The sequence below is a fragment of the Thunnus thynnus genome, chromosome 12 (genome assembly GCF_963924715.1).
Source record: "Thunnus thynnus chromosome 12, fThuThy2.1, whole genome shotgun sequence".
NCBI classification, from domain to species: Eukaryota; Metazoa; Chordata; class Actinopteri; order Scombriformes; family Scombridae; genus Thunnus; species Thunnus thynnus.
This window is the reverse complement of record NC_089528.1, coordinates 8679387-8696082: the sequence shown is the minus strand read 5'-3', so window position 1 is coordinate 8696082 and position 16696 is coordinate 8679387. Positions and strand designations below refer to the sequence as shown.

Sequence of the window (16696 nt, the reverse complement as noted above, 5' to 3'; positions counted from 1 at the left end):
TAGGTTGCCAATCTGTCACAAACAGACAAACACACTGAAATTCACCTTCTGTGTCTCATGTTGCTATTATTACATCCTTTCTCCTGCTAGGATCCCTCTGGGTTGAGTACCTCATCTGGCCTCAGTACACTGATAAAGTGTATACAGTATAAGTTCTAATATGCTTAAATACTGTCTGTGTAGGAAGCTAGATTTTAATTAATTCATATAATTAATCCAATTACAGCATTATCGTATCATCTCTGTTTGACAAACAATACAGAACAGGTGGGTTTTAATTAAAGACCAGATGTTTCCACAGACAGTCTGAGTGGTTTTGTTGTGTCAGAAAACACTAGGAATGTGTACACGATGATGGTGAGCAGTATGTTAGGTAGCTGTTTGTGAAAGCAGCTGGCAGGGGGGTTACAGGGGTGACGCAAACGTTTATCTTTTTTTTTTTAATTTAGCCTTTCCAGACTCTTGCTGTTGTGAATTTAATGGAATATGACAGTTATGAGCTATAGCAGGAAATACTAAATACTGTGTGCTTCTTAAATACCGCTAAGCTCTTAAATTACCTAATCACACACAAAAAGAAGGCATCTGTGAGTGTGTGTGCTTGACTGTGTGTGTAAGAGTGTTGTAATAAAGTCTGGGCTTCTATCAAAGTGAGAAATGACAACCTCGTCTACATTATTCCCACAGATATCTGAAAGCCCCATCTGACAGCACACATACAAATAGCCTGGAGGAGTGGTGTATATGTGTAATGTGTGTGTCTGTGTGTGTGTGTGCTTGGAGGAGCTTTCATGAGCTGTCTTGTACTATGCAAGTGATGCAAGCGTCAACAGACAGGTGTGAAATCAGCTTGTCAGTAAAGAGAAGAGTCTTCAACAAATATGGGCAATAGCTAAGAAATACATACAATATTCATCTGTTAAAATTGCACATGCTTCCCACCCACCCACACACACAAGCACACATCTGTCTATATAAATAGGTTTACTTTCCTCCTATATTTTTTCATCAGCATGTTTACACAACTGGCAAACATAGCATGTGTATGTTCATGTACAATCAAATAAATCAAATATTCAGTCTTTGCTGCCCTCTAGAGGTTGCTTGTGGTTCCAACCAGGTTCTCTCAGAGTGTTTCTATAGAAAAATCACGGAGCTGCTTTAAAAAAAGTGAATACTGAAATGATGACAGCACCTTTGGAAATTTGACTGGGTTTCAGTTGGGTGTAATATCTCACACAAAAAATATATAAGCACACAGAGTCACTCACCAATTCAGTGTCAAGGGATCAGTGTCATTTCACGATATTTCTTCAAGGTTTGATGCTGTAATTCCAACTTTGTCGGACAGTCGACCTTATTTGCTCATATTGAGTCTAATTTACAGAATCACTATTTTCTTCCAGTGCTCCTCATGTGCTCCTGGTGTCTTATTATAAAATCACACAAAAATGCGGTATTTTATGTTGTAGTAGGTAAACTGAGAAAGAGGGCAAAACAGGACAGGAATACACATTTGTATTGTAGTATATATATTACCACAGATGTTTTGACAATACAGACCGTAGCCTGAATGATACACTTTGCGGTCTACATTGGGGGCGCTCGGCTAATTCCGATATTTCCGACAGCACAGGAAGGTTACATGAGCGTTACCATTCATGACGACGGAGGAAGTGAATGTATCAGCCAGTTAGCATTTTGCTCTGAACAACAGCCAAGTTATACAACTTACACCGTACTCAATAAGGTAACGTTATTGTTGTAAACATTTAGTAAGTAAGTTATCAAGTTTGACAATGCGTCCGTCCATGTTCGAGGCGCTTATTTTGCTCAGGGTCATGGTCTGTCTGACCAACCTTCGTTAACGTTAGACCAACACCTGCCATTGAAAGTAGCTAACGTTATTGCTATGTTGGTAATGCTAACAACTGCTAGCTGCTAATGTTAGCTAGGATATGTTTTAAATGGCATTGTCAGTTTGCTGAGACGTTAAAACCGAAAACAGTAGAATGATACAGCAGCACACTGGTTGTTTTCTCTTTTGATTATCATTCCGAAGAATGTAACTGAAGCTAATATTAATTTGGTTAACGTTACTTAACTAACGTTAAAGGCATTTCTTAGAGCGGTGGCAGTGTGTTTGTAACGTTTAGGTTACATACGTAACAGTTAGGTAACTAGGTTACGTGATGTAAAACCAGCAAACTACTTACCACAGTTAGCTAATAAGTCAAGAGTTCCTATCATATTCTCTGATTTCACTGGCAGCTGGTAACTAACAAGATTAACATCTCATCTTTACTTTGAGTAATACAAATTCCAAAAAGTGTTGCTTGTAGACTGTATAACTGTTTGTTGCCAGCAAATCCACGGTGACTTGAAGTGCTCTTTGATGACTCATTCTTGAATTGTAGATTAAAACAGTGTATGCTTTTTGCCTTTTCAGAGACCGCATCTTCAAGGATTGCCAGATGGATTCTCCTCGGCAATCTAAGAAGCCTAACCTAAACAGAGAGCCGAAGCGCAGCCAGAATCAGTCAGGCACTCCTCCTCAGAAAGATGCCTACGCCAGGCTTCTCAGTCAGCACCGCAGCGCCAAGTTCAGTATGTATTTAGAACAATATGCAAAGGAGTCGTCACTTCAAAGGGATGGACCTGGGCCGAGCACAGTGCTCAAGGCTCAGAGTGACAAGCTGAATATACCACAGCGAAAAAGGGACCAACTGCCAAATGACTTCTCTGATTCAAGTGACTTTTCCCCCTCATCCATGAAAAGTAAAGGAGAGGAGAGCTCCCTGTCTTTGTACATGGAAAAACTAAGCAGTCGCAATGCACAGCAGGACTGTGAAAGGAAGATGGGTGTGTCTGACAGGCAGCGACGGGGACAGAGAAGGGACACCACCACCAGCCAAGATGGAGACATTGAGTCGGGTGAGGAGCTCAGTTCTTTAAAACCAAATGACTCGAAGAAACACCAGAGGCAGCAGAAGAAAAACAAAGACGCCAACAGAGATGTCGCCTCAAAGGAAACTGACCCAGTCATTGGACAGTGCCCCCTGTCCCCAAACAAAGCCAGTACAAATAGACAGGAACAAGAGAAGACGAAGAAGTCAAAGAAAAAGAATCCCAAGCATTCTGAGGAGGAGAAGGGCAGAGATGGGATGTTAATATCTGGGGTTGATGCTCACATGTCAAGGCCTAAGTCCCCTCATGGTAAAGACAAACTGCAACAACCCAGAGGTAAATTGTACATTAGTCTTATGGTTGTCTGTATATGGTTGACTATGATCATGCATTTTTATACTCTTTGATGTATTAAATCACTGACGTAAATTGTTTTCAGCTTCAAGTGCCAATTCTCCTGCTGACAAGAGTAAGAACAAAGGAGGCAGAGGATCAAAGAAGCAAGTGTTTGAAGCCTACATGACCTCCGAGGAAGTTTCCCATGGCCTTAAAAGAGGAGAACTCATTCAGGTATAAATGTAAAAAAAAAACAGCAAAATTTGAGCTGAGTATGGATGAAATTACACAAGGTGGTCAAATGATGTGGACATACAAGTTGTATTGGTGTTGTGTGGTGGTTAAACATAATTTGATTTAGAAATATCTAACATATAATCCCAAAACTGAAGAAACGAAAGTTTTAAAACTGGAATTTGACACAGGGCCCCTCTTCAATTATCAGTTCAATTAGCACAAAAGCAGTCGATACACTCAAAGTCTGGAGGCTGTGTGGCCCAGTGCAGTTTCCCACTTTGCCCAGTTGATAACTCAGCTTTGATGCCACTGAGTTTAATGTCAAGTTCCCTCCTAAACAAAACACCTGGTATGGTAGCAATTCCTGTTGAAGCCGTGAAGGCCTCAGTAAGCCAATGGGGTAATTTCTAAATTCTTATTTTCTCTTCAGGGACAATTACGAATCAACCCCAAGAAGTACCATGAAGCTTTCATTCCATCTCCTGTAAGTTGGTCTAACTTGCTTTCAAGCATTTTTGTCCTTCCAACCAATCCATTAAGAATTTGTCACATAATGTCAGTTGAGATCTGTAAACCTGCTAACATCTACCTTGAAATGTTTACATCAAAGCCACACAAAAAACAAGCGATCTCTTTCATGTTTGCAGGATGACACGAGGGATATATTTCTGGATGGGATTGTAGCTCGCAACAGAGCACTAAATGGAGACGTAGTAGTGGTGCGAGTCCTACCTCGGGAGCAGTGGAAGGTAAACTACCCTTAGCTATCTATGTATAGTACACAGTACTGTTAGTTTCAAGCCCTGTGTCCTTAACTTTGGTAGCAGCTTTCAGAAGTTATATTATTGTAACAGGCTATTTTCCACAGGACAGTAAAATACACCAGTAGACTGTATCAGTAGGAAATAGATGTTCTTGTCTGTCTAGGTTGTGAGGTCTGATACTGACTGCGAGGGTGCCAGTGAGTCGGACACTCAGAAAGAAAACATGATACAAAAAGCACAGAACAAGACAGAGCGCCCCCCGAGGCTTGAAGTTGCTGTGGAAGACCGGTGTAGCGACCAGGATGAGCTCATCACCAGAGTTCAGAATGTCACCCTCACTCACCCAGGTACTGTGATCTAGTAGTGACTATCGCAGCCATTTCAAATCATAATCAATATAGGAAACGTGGCCATAAACTATAAATGTTTCTGCTCGTATTGGGCATTGTTCAATATACTTGGTGTTCAAGTATTAATTTACTGTTTTGAAGAGTGTGTCAGTGTACAGAAGGTCTCCAGAACAAAGTGAAGTTGTAACAATAAGTAAAGTAAATTTTTCCTCTCATCTGGTGGCAATAGGGGAACCTCTGGAAGACCCCTCAACTCCACAGTCCAATGGGGAAATACTCCAAAAGACCGCAAAAGTGAGCTCCCTACGCAAATGTTATTCTGTATTTTCTTTATCAACACTTCTGTTACATTTTTCCACATTTCCCAAATTAAAATAACACTAATGCAAGGTTTGTCCTGCTCAGTGTGAGACTACAATAAGGGAATGACAAAAAAGGCCCCACATGCATATTTATTTAATGTTCACCCACATCCATTGAACACCTAACCTCTTCACCCTAACAAAGTCTCTTAAGTAGGTAGTAAAAAAAAAAAAACCCTTAAGCCTTAGATTTCAAATCATAGCCATACTCTCCCCCCATCTTCCATCTCTGTCTAACAGGTGGTGTACATTGTTGAGAAGAAACACTCAAGAGCTGTGACAGGCTTCCTGAAATTTCTACAAGACAAGCCTTTCGCCATGTTCTCCCCTGTGGACCACCGTGTGCCACGGATCAACATTCCCCTAACTGACTGTCCCGAAGACTTTTCTTCCCGTCCAAGTGACTACACAAGCACCTTGTTCATCTGCCGTATCACCAACTGGGCAGCCGACAGCAACTTTGCAGAAGGGTGAGTATTATATCTGAAGCATGATACAGGAAATTATTTAAACAGTGTAACTGTTCTCATCTTGGCTTGACAACAATCCTTAATCTTCTTTCCATCAGTCAACTGGCTAAGACACTGGGTCAGGCTGGGGAAATCGAACCAGAGACAGAGGGCATCCTGACAGAGTACGATGTTGATTTTTCTGAGTTCCCAGATGAGGTGTTAGACTGCTTACCGAAGAACCTGCCCTGGACCATCCCACCTGAGGAGATGAGCAAGAGGAAAGACCTTAGGTGGGACTTGTAGGCTTATACATGCCTGCATATCCTTTTTTTTTTTTCCTGACAGATCTGTAGTTCCTGTTTAATCTTTAGGTGGTGTTATGCTGTATGAGTTAAAGTCCCAAGGAATGATATGACGTGTGTAGACCTAGAGTATTAACATATGATACTAATGATTCCCTGATACCTAAAGGTAATTGTGTGTTTATCAGCCTTCTGATTATTGAATTAAATGTGCTATATGAAGACTTCATCATTCATCATCATCGTTTTTAGGAGGGAGTGTATCTTCACAATCGATCCTGCTACTGCCAGAGATTTGGACGATGCCCTGTCCTGTAAACAGCTTCCAGATGGTAAACCACTCGTGTCTAGTGAAGATGATGACTTCTGATTATAGATGACTGACAATTAGAATTGTGTCTTTTTTTATGTTTGTTTGTTTTTTTCTTTCTTTTTTGGTCGTAGACTGTCTTCTAGGGCTGAACAATTTTGAAAAAATATCTAATTGCAAATATTTTGACTGACAAGCAATTGCGATATGATTTGTAATATTAGAGGGAATGATCATTCAATTTAAAAATTGCAGAAGGCTGTATTGCAGTTTCGGTTAAATTTCAATTAATTGTTCAGCCCTACAGTCTTCACAGTATATTTTTAATACAGGTAACTTTGAGGTGGGGGTCCACATTGCTGATGTGAGTTATTTTGTGGAGGAGGGCAACGCGCTGGATGTCATTGCCAGCCAACGAGCAACGAGTGTGTACCTTGTTCAGAAAGTGAGTGCTCCTGGATACCAGTTTTTTTCAATAACCGGTTACTTCACATGGTATCATAATTGAAACTACTAATTGATTCGTTATATTATTTTGCTTTTTAAACAGTAGTCTGAAATAATTTTACAGTACGTCACTGTTGCTTTCTCTGTTGTCGCTTAATTTTTAATTTTCTTCAAATTTTCAACATGTTCATGTGTTTTGTCACTGTCCAGGTGATCCCCATGTTGCCAAGGCTGCTGTGTGAAGAGCTGTGCAGTCTGAACCCTATGGCCGACAGACTCACCTTCTCTGTCATTTGGAAAATCACACCAGAGGGGAAGGTATGTTCATACACCTGGAGCACCTGTTACAGCTGCACTCAAATAATAATTTAATGTAGGTTCAAAGGTGAAGTGCAGTGAAGGGTCTGATGGTTAATTAATTAACCTAATTTTCCTCTTGATGCTCTTTATGCCATAGTGATGATATTTAGTGGGTTTTTAAATGTGTTCGTCCTCTTGATCCACCTCAATGGTTCCATTTCACCTGCCTACCCCCAGATTCTGAGTGAGTGGTTTGGCCGCTCAGTGATCCGTTCCTGCGTGAAGTTGAGTTACGACCATGCTCAGAGCATGATTGAGGCCCCTGAGAAGATGTTCTCCGCTGAAGAGCTGCCACCCGTGGACCCCAAGTACCCCATTGATGAGATTCACCAGGCTGTACTCAACCTGCACTCTATTGCAAAGAACCTCAGAGCTCAGCGCTTTTCTGGAGGAGCTCTCAGACTAGACCAGGTTAGTCCTCCTTACTTTGCCTTGTTTGCTTCTTTTGTGCTATCTATCCTATGTTTTTCTTTTCTAAATCAAGCACAATGACGTGTGACAGCAAGATATCCATACACTCTTGATCTAACTTATTAAAGGTTTCAGTCACAGTCATAATTTTTAGGTTTGGAAAATGCATAAGTCTGCCCATATATAAGTCTGGGATACATTCAACCAAAAAGGGATACGTTCAACCAAACTTCTGACTGTTGTCTTGGAGATTTGTTATTTAGACCCTGATCAGTCTGGGATCCAGGTTTCAACTTTCTACTCAGGTTCCTTTTATTTCAAAATAATAATTCACTGTCAGAAAAGATAATTAGCTGTCGGATGGCAGAGAGTGATAATTGAAGCTGGCTAACCATCATATTACCCTGGAGTGGTTTAGGAATATATGGAAACAAGGCCCTGATTCTTACACTGTGTTTAGCTTGTTGCCATAACTTCGGTACATTTGATGTTTTCTTTGTTTCAGTTGAAACTGTCTTTCACCTTGGACAAAGAGACCATGATGCCTCAAGGCTGCTACGTTTACCAGTACAGAGACAGTAACAAGTTAGTATCAAACCTCAGATGTATTTCTGTGTCTATCCCATCTACATCTCTTCCAAAATGCACATTTATTTGACATGACAGATGTATAATTTTAAGTAAAATGTGTATGTCTCTAGAGTACTTGAATATTAGCCCTCCTTTGTACTTAATTCCTTGTCCTCTAGGTTGGTTGAGGAGTTCATGCTACTGGCTAACATCGCCACAGCCAACCACATTTACCGCCGCTTCCCTGATCTGGCCCTGCTCAGACGCCACCCTCCACCCAAGACCAAGATGGTGGATGAGCTGCAGGAGCTGTGTGACCAGTTGGGCATTGACATTGACCTGTCCTCTGCAGGAGCATTGCATGTCAGTACTCATAATACAGATATAGCACAGTGTTTAATCTCTCAGAAAAATGTTTTGTCTTCTAGCACACTAGTTCCAGATTTTAAATAACTTTACTGCTGTAAAAGACTTGAGTTATTTTGTTTTGTGGGTATTTCCCTCTCTCTGGATTATCACAAAGGTTCTGAACCTCAGTAAGTAATTGATAAAGATTTTCAGTCTGTTGTTTTACTGAAAGTGATGCAAAAGAAAATCTCATTAATAATTGACATTTCTTTACTTTTTTTCCAAACATGCAGAGGAGTATCAATATCACTCTTGGTAATGATGAGTATTCCACTGCCAGAAAAGAAGTCCTCACCCACATGTGCTCCAGACCCATGCAGGTAGGAGCTCAATATCCGCTGCCAAAAGGCAATTTCCATCTTCAGAGTAAAATATACTACATTTATGTTTTTCTGTTGGAACCTTTTTGAAGAATGAGAATTACTACAAAATGAGGAAAATATGACTAATAATTGTTGCAATAAAAGGACAATGTGACAAGTATTAAGACAGCTGTAAAAACAGAATATATACTGAATATGTATGTATGTGTGTGTGTGTGTGTGTGTGTATATGTATATATATATAATATATGATCAGATTCTGTATTTAATCTTAATGGTATTTCCTAGATGGCGTTGTACTTCTGCACAGGTGTACTAAGAGATGAGCAGCTTTTTAAACACTACGCCCTCAACGTTCCTCTCTACACTCACTTTACATCACCCATCAGACGCTACCCTGACATCATTGTGCACCGGCTGCTGGCATCCTCACTGAGTATGTACCTTCACTACTGAAAGGCTCCTCTGACACAAAAACAAATGCATACATTTAAACAAATAACAGACGTTCTTTTGTTTTGAACACTGCTTAGTTGTATTGCAGGATATCTGCTTGATGGAAAAAAGATTGCAGAAAAAAACAAAGCATCCTCAGATCTCACACTGTTGATGTGGTGTTTGTCCTTTGCTTATGTGTCTGCACTTCTGCCTCTGTCTGATTCTGTTGTGTGTGTCAGTGTAAATATGTGTGGATGATCATTTTTCTTCATTCTTTGTCCACTAAATGTGCACATGCAGACTGTGGGTCTAGGTTAGGGCTGTCAACAGAACAAGTCCAAAAACAGGCATCACACTGTAACGACAAGAAGACTGTGTCCAAAAGAGTCCAGGAGCTCAGCTCTGAGCTGTTCTTTGGAGTGTTTGTAAAGGTGGGTATCAACATCCTGACCAATGAAAAAACATACATTTAATTTCTGTCCTGTAAAAACCACTTATCTCCAAAATATGAAAACAAGCAGCTGTTTTCAGCTTTGTGACAATGCATTTTTCAGATAACCAAATAGCTTACATGTTAAGAGGTGAGATAGTCTTCTGAACCCAATTAGTTCACACTAAATTCAAGAGATACTTTGACGACCACACTTTGCTGTTAAAGCTGTAAACAAGTATATTTTTATCTTTTTGATGCAGTGATCATGAGTTAAACAAAACACTTGAGAGTACAATGAATCAAACAGCAGGTACAAATATTAGGAAAACTCAAATATCTACCTCTTTTATAGAAATCCTCATGAATGCAGGATTTATTGCAGGACTGTTGTCAGACTGCATTAGCTTGTGTACCTAATAAATTGGCAACTGAATATGAAAGGTAGTCCACAAATATTGAATAACTTTTTTGTAAAAAAAAAAAAAAAAAAAAAACAACAACAAAAAAAACAAATTAGATGTAAGACAATATTTTATATTTTCATTGACTTAAACATTTATTTACTCTTTTCATTGTGATTACACCAAAAATGCACTTTCCTTCTCAGTGTAATAATGTCAGCTGACTTTGGGTGGTCATGAAGATCTTATCTATCACGTACATGATAGTGCTCAGTATCCAGCACTGCTGTAATTTCTTGGTCTGTGCTCAATAGGAGTGTGGCCCTCTGGACTCTGAGGCCATGGTGATGGGGGTGCTGGATCAGTCATTCGATGTGCTGGTTCTCCGCTACGGAGTGCAGAAACGCATCTACTGCAAGGTCAGCTGCAATACTCTCCATTTACAGAGAACTGTTTCAGTCTTCACGCATACATTTGTACACACACTATGGAGTATAATTATGTAAGGATTTAGTTTTTCATCTGCAGTACACTCAAATTTATACAAGTCCTCTCATACATTATGTAGTGTAGTTTTATTTAGCACTGAATGTCAGTATAATTATCATTACATTGCCCTTGGTATTGCCTCTTTAAATCTTAAAAGCGTTATTGTCCTTAATTGTTTGCTTTATTGATTACTTATGCAGTGAACATATTTGGACAAAGGCTTTTGACTGAATAGATGGCTTTGCATTCAGTTTTGAAAAAGCTTGATCAAGAGAGAGAAAGGACACAGAACAAAACAGTCCAACAAGTGAACATCACAGTAGCAGGTGAAGTGACAGTTTGATTTGAAACAGTTTGAAACCATTTGCTTTCACCTTCAGTCTGTCACGGGCCTGGACTCATTCCACCATCGTAAGGTGGGGAAGAAATCAGAGCTGACTCTGGTCTGGACACCAGAGGACCCAGAGAGAGGTCCAGTAGAGCAGGTGAGAACCACAGCCACTGAAAATGCTTTTGTTATTGTCTGTCCTGTCAGTAGGTAGTGAAAAGTTATTGAATATAAATAAAAATCGACAAATTGATTTAAGGTTTCATAGTTTTTATGTAATTCTTCACTGGATGATAATATGAAGAATTTGAATTTGATTTAAAGAAACTTGATCACTGGTACAACAGTAATATGTGGTAATTGTGAGCAACAGAGAATATCAACCTACTTATAATTTTAGCACATCATCATCATCTCAGGTATTGTGGTCTTTACGTAGCCTTTTCCAATGCATTATTGATTTGAGATCAATCTCAAAGTGAATAACAGTATATAGATTAAAAAACAGAAGAAAACAAGATTATTAACTTGTTCCCTGAAGAGTTAGACAAGCTAGCTGGAGTAATGCTTAGAAAATGTCTTTGACCCAGCAGTTTGACAAAGGGTGTTAATTTCAATGTTCATCATTTGTCGATTCCTCCACAGGTCATTTCCATCTTCACATTAGTGGAGGTGCAGCTCAAAGCGGACAGTGCGCCCATGAAATACAGTGCAGTGCTCAAGAGGCCTGATGAGAATGGATCATAAACAATTACATGTGCCCTCGAGCACACAAAAGCTTATATGGAAGATTGGAATTGCACATTTTCTTTTTGATTGATAAGACTAGACACAGGGCTGTGCGATATGACCTAAATCTCATACCCCGATACAGGTCGTTTCATATCCAGATAATAATACATATTACAGTATAGCACGTTTTCTGTAAATTCAATTAATGGATAGTTTATATAAAATGACCAGATGGAAAGGCCTATTTCTTATTTCATTTTGAATGATATACTTGACAAATAAAAGGGACTTACTCGTATTTGATTATTTTTCTCCTTTTATTTAGAACCTTTGCGCAAATTTTCAATTAAACATGAAACAAAATCAAAAATATCGCTGTATAAAATATAAAAAGGTCAATAGAAAACACTTTTCAACTATAGTTGCAAACAAAATAAATATAGGCCTAAAATTAGAATATGGTCAAAAATAACACAACCAAACATAATACTCTTTAACAGTAGAACTGTTTGAATTGTTGCAGCAAACAAAAATAAATACAGGCCTAACATGCATATTGGTATATAAAATACAAAATGTCAACATGGAACTCTTTCAAGTTTAAACTAAAGCAGCAAAATAAGGCTCACACTATAAATATATAAAATATAACAAGTAAACAAAACACTCCCTCAAGTTTGAATTATAGCATTATATGAAAACAACTAGTGCCACAAACAAAGTAGATATTTGGCAACAATGCTACAAAATGTTTGCTTTATGTTGCTGAATCTCAGGGAGTTGGTTTTACAGGTTGAGAACCACAAATACAAGCTGGTCAACTCTTTCTGGTTCAAGTGATGACCTCTGACATGTCACAATGTCCCCACTTGTACTGTATGCCCGACAAACGGTCAACAAGAGAAGCCATGTCAAGCAGCTCCTAAGTGGTCTGGTCATCATATTTCTCATTTAAGTAGTTTAGAATTCCCTCTTTGATGGTCATGGTTAGCTGAGTGACGTCATCCTGAGACTTGAGTACCGCGGTATTAAAAACATGGAGGACCATTTTCAAGTAGGAAACATTTCTGTACTACTCCCCAGACAAGGCATCTGTAAACTCCATATGAGGACTCAATGCCTTGTTCATGGAATCCAGTCATGTCTTTGCAGATGCAAGTTGCAATGGCAGCCATTACCTCCTACCATCTTCATGATTCTTTGCCATATGGTATGCCACGGCAAAAGCCTCTCGCAACATCTGAGTCTAGGGTTTGTTTTGAGCACTCAACTGTACTTTTGTGGCTCTCATCCGTAGACTCTCTCGTACAGTTTGACATGATTTTGTGTAAGTGGTAAAAGAGGTTAGTGGTGTTTGAATCTGTTGTGGGGATCGATCTGCAGCATAATTAGCAAAGTATGGTTTTCTGGTCCATGTGAGACTTTTCATACCCAACTCACGTCCATGTGACAGAAGCAACGTCTCTTTTAGGTACAAGCTCCTCATTTTGTCTTGGCTGGTCAGAGTCCTTCTCCTGTTCAGAATTATCCCGTTTTGTGTCACGTTCACTCTCCTCCATGTTCGTTTGAGTTTCTTTCATGCAAATTTCCTGCCTGCATCGATTGCCGTATGGAAGAACGCAAAGCGTTGTCCAAATGATGAAAAGTATTGCCGTAAAGAGTGATTTGCGACGCAACAAACTAAACAATAGAGCATAATATGAAACGATAGACATTTTTCCATCAACACACAATGTATATTGTCATATCGCACAGCCCTAAATAGACATGTAAATTAAATTGTAGTTTAGAAGCAGTATTATTGTGGTAAGCATGGAAATCACTGATCAGGTCAGAGACAGATTTCAATTAAAATTCCCACTGATTTGTAGGCCCATTCCAATGGTTTTACATGTTTTAGCCCACTTACTTCAAATCATATACATGAAACTCCTAATCCATCACAGGTATAAGGTCTCTGCAAGTTTGCTTTCTTGGAAAATGTTTGACTGTAATCTAAAACATATATGATTTATAGTAGGTGGTTTGAAACATGAACTCATTAATGGGCAGACTTTTTATGTAGTGTGGATTTCAAAGTGAATTTTGTCCCAGATCTGACTGTGAAAGAACCAAAGCAGCAATGAGTTTTATTTTGCTGTTGATTTATTGACCTATTTAGGTCAGTTTTGATGTGATATAATTATTGTACACAGTCTAATGTGTGAAAACTGAATTTGTAACTATTTTCAGTTAAATATCCGTTTCTAGATGGAAGAGGCTCATATTTGTGTTTGCAAGGCAATATTACTGAATGTTACTTTTTTATTTCGCCATCTTTGACTTGCTATGGTTGCTGTAATAGAATTAGTTTTGACCACAGTCAAGCTACATGGGTCAAACAATAAAAATGTAGCAGTAATAGTAGTCTCGCAGAGCCAGACCTATCTCCACACTTTGTTTTAGCGCTGTGCCAATGCAGGAGAAAGATCTGGCTGAACACATTATCATTCTGCTTCAGGGTTAAAAAAATATTCTGGCTTGTATGTATTTCTTAACAATTGTCTTGGGCAGCGCCAAGCCCAGGATGCAGCGATGTTGCCCTTTGGGGGGGGGGGCTTGTTTTGGTGGAGCATTTGCATGTGGGAATGCGAGCCCTGGCATTAAGATGGCTAAATCCCAACAAAAGAAAACGCCACATAAAAAGACATATGTCAATTATGTGATACTACTGTTACCGATTTAAAAAAGAAAAAAAAGACAAACATAATTTGATCATCAGTGCCCTAGAGGTGAAGCCTGCCAATACTTGAGCTCTGGAGGAGCTCACTGGACTCTTTAAAACCAGACAATTTAATAGCTGTATAGATCTCATGGAGAACGTTATTCAACAACCATTAACAACTATTCACTGAAAGAGCCAAGCAGGGCTGCCTTATTGTAGAATCCAAATCTTCATCAAAACTTGCCATTTTCAGCATGTAGGTTGCTAGCTAGGAGGTTGTTGTTGTTTTACGTAGGAATGGGGATTTTGAAAACGGTAACATGCAGATAGCAGAAGGGGAGGAGAATTCCAGCTGAAATAGTCGGTCGATGGCAGGCTTAGTCTACATCCTATGAGTCAGACTACAAAAAACGTTTATTACATCAGATTTACAGAACCAGTATAGCAGCATTAGCACAGAAACAAACAGCTACCACGTGTCAACCACTAGTTTTTATATTGTAATATGTATGTTTTTATAGTATTTTAGTCAGTTTGCCTGTTGTGTTGGACCTTCATATCACAGTCATGAAGTACAGCTCGCAGGACTTGTCATTTGATTAAATCTGTCTAATAGATCTAATAGAACTGACCTATTGTTTTGGTCTGAACTAAGGTACATGTTTTATGTATGAGTGTGCAAGTCAGACCAAAGCTTAATAATTTATTAACTGTTGTTTTTAGGAAAAGAAATAGGAATGACTTGAATGTGAATTGCTGCTGAAACTAGTTGGTGGCCTTGAGATCTTAAAGGATTTTATGTTTTCTCTTGTGCTTTGGAGTGCTCCCAACTGTTTGTGTGTGGGTTTTTTGTTTTTTTTTTTTTTTTTTAATACTCAGACTTGGTTTGTGCAGCATAAATATGTTATGGACCTCAATATCAACTGTGAATTTCAGCCTTCATTTAATCATGTAAACAAAAGACTAAATTTAATTGCACATTTTTAAAAACCTCCCGTTGCTTAAACCAAGTCTATGTGCCTCTTTAGTTCTCACTTATCCTGACTTAAGTTGAACAGTGCCATTTAGTGACATACAATTAGCTGCAATGTCTACACAAATGTTTAGAAAAAACATTTTTTGAAAGACCACCAGCTAATGTTTTAAGTTGTTTTCCATGAACTGACAATTTGTGACATGAACGTTAAACCTGCAGTGTGGAACTTTAACCTATAAATTAATGTCTGTTACATTCAAGCCCTTGCCAGACAAATTCACACAATGCTGATTAAGCCTATCACCACCAGATAAGTCTCTCGGTATTTCACAGTATACCAGAGTTTTTAATCTGGTGTCGAGTTCAACATTCCCGTGCTGGCCGGATGAACGCGTGAAAGCAGATGTCTGCCAGCCAAGTCAGCTAATTTCCAGTTAGCTCTCTGCTAACTTGAAGGGGGATGAGAACATTTAATCGTGTGGCTCCTCTAGACTTTCCAAATGTTATTGGACTGAATGGATCGAATTCTTATAGTGAATCGAGTCATTTCGTGGGGGGTTGTGTGACACTCAAAACAATTTATCCACCGTTTTACAGCCGCAACAGTAGCGACGGAGAAGGCTACAGCAGAGCCTATGACGTAAGCATGTCAACAGTGTTTTTGTAATTACTCTCACTGCCAGAAGGGGGAGACAAAAGTCCCACACTCCAGCTTTAAATGTATTTTTAAAACACAGTGGATACTAGTGCTAAATAACTATACTGACTTAGGATGTGTTTCTGTGATTAAAGTTTAAAAAAAAAAAAACTGAAAACCTGTGAATTTTGTTAAGTCAAAGGAAAACAGAAGTATGACATGCGTATTTCTTTTGCAACGTTTCATTGTTACATGTAACTTTGGTTCTGTTCAGTATTAGAAGTGCATTTGTACTCTGTTACTACCATACTGGGCAATATACAGCTGTTTTTGTCTCTGGGTAAATAAAAACATACATTGAAATCCATTGAAAAATGTATTGTTTTTTTTTCCTGAACACTGGTTTTGACACTGATTTTGTTGACGATGGCAGGGTTGATGAAGATGAGGGGAACATCAATTTTAATTAAAAAGAAATTGCTGGGTAATTGCTGTTGTTTGTGGTTTCCTGTTACCCCTAATGAACTACACCATGGTACTGCCCTCCGGTGTTTAGATTATACAATGAATAAACACAGATAATCACTGTGTGTTTTTATACCAGGGAGTGTCTAATTATTTAATCATAAACCCACTCCTAAAGCATGTCACAGATAGTGAGATAGAGCGTTAAGTCACAGTTAATGACCCCACCTTTATAAACTACAGGTGTATCCACACCCAAGGGTGTGGATACACAGTGGAATTGGATATCAATACAATTGAATTTATTACTGTCAAGATTTTTTACTTAGACCTCACATTAGGGCTGGCTTAAGTCAGTCAAATGATCTCAGATTTGTTTTACAGTAAAGATTTTATAGTTAGATGTATTGTCAGGGTGCCACATGTACATTTATGCTAGCGACATGGCTCTGTGGATAGCAATGTTTGTCACCACTTTGGTTCAGACTGAAATATCTCAGCAACTATTGGAATGATTGCCATGAAATTTTGTAAAGATATTTATGGTTCCCAGA

At 38.9% G+C, this 16696-nt stretch overlaps 1 protein-coding gene across 1 annotated transcript; it reads left to right on the top strand.

Moving 5' to 3' along the window:
- The first annotated feature begins 1631 nt into the window (after nt 1-1631).
- dis3l2 (DIS3 like 3'-5' exoribonuclease 2) lies at nt 1632-14109 on the top strand. The gene is made up of 21 exons (XM_067605162.1): nt 1632-1750; nt 2450-3243; nt 3347-3477; nt 3911-3964; nt 4128-4229; nt 4408-4591; nt 4824-4888; nt 5197-5426; nt 5525-5698; nt 5963-6042; nt 6353-6465; nt 6678-6785; nt 7005-7238; nt 7744-7823; nt 7988-8171; nt 8450-8536; nt 8828-8975; nt 9278-9408; nt 10126-10230; nt 10681-10785; nt 11274-14109. Exons 2-21 carry the CDS (start codon nt 2475-2477, stop codon nt 11373-11375), a joined length of 3186 nt encoding a protein of 1061 aa, XP_067461263.1. The 5' UTR covers nt 1632-1750; nt 2450-2474; the 3' UTR covers nt 11376-14109.
- Nucleotides 14110-16696: the final 2587 nt, after the last annotated feature.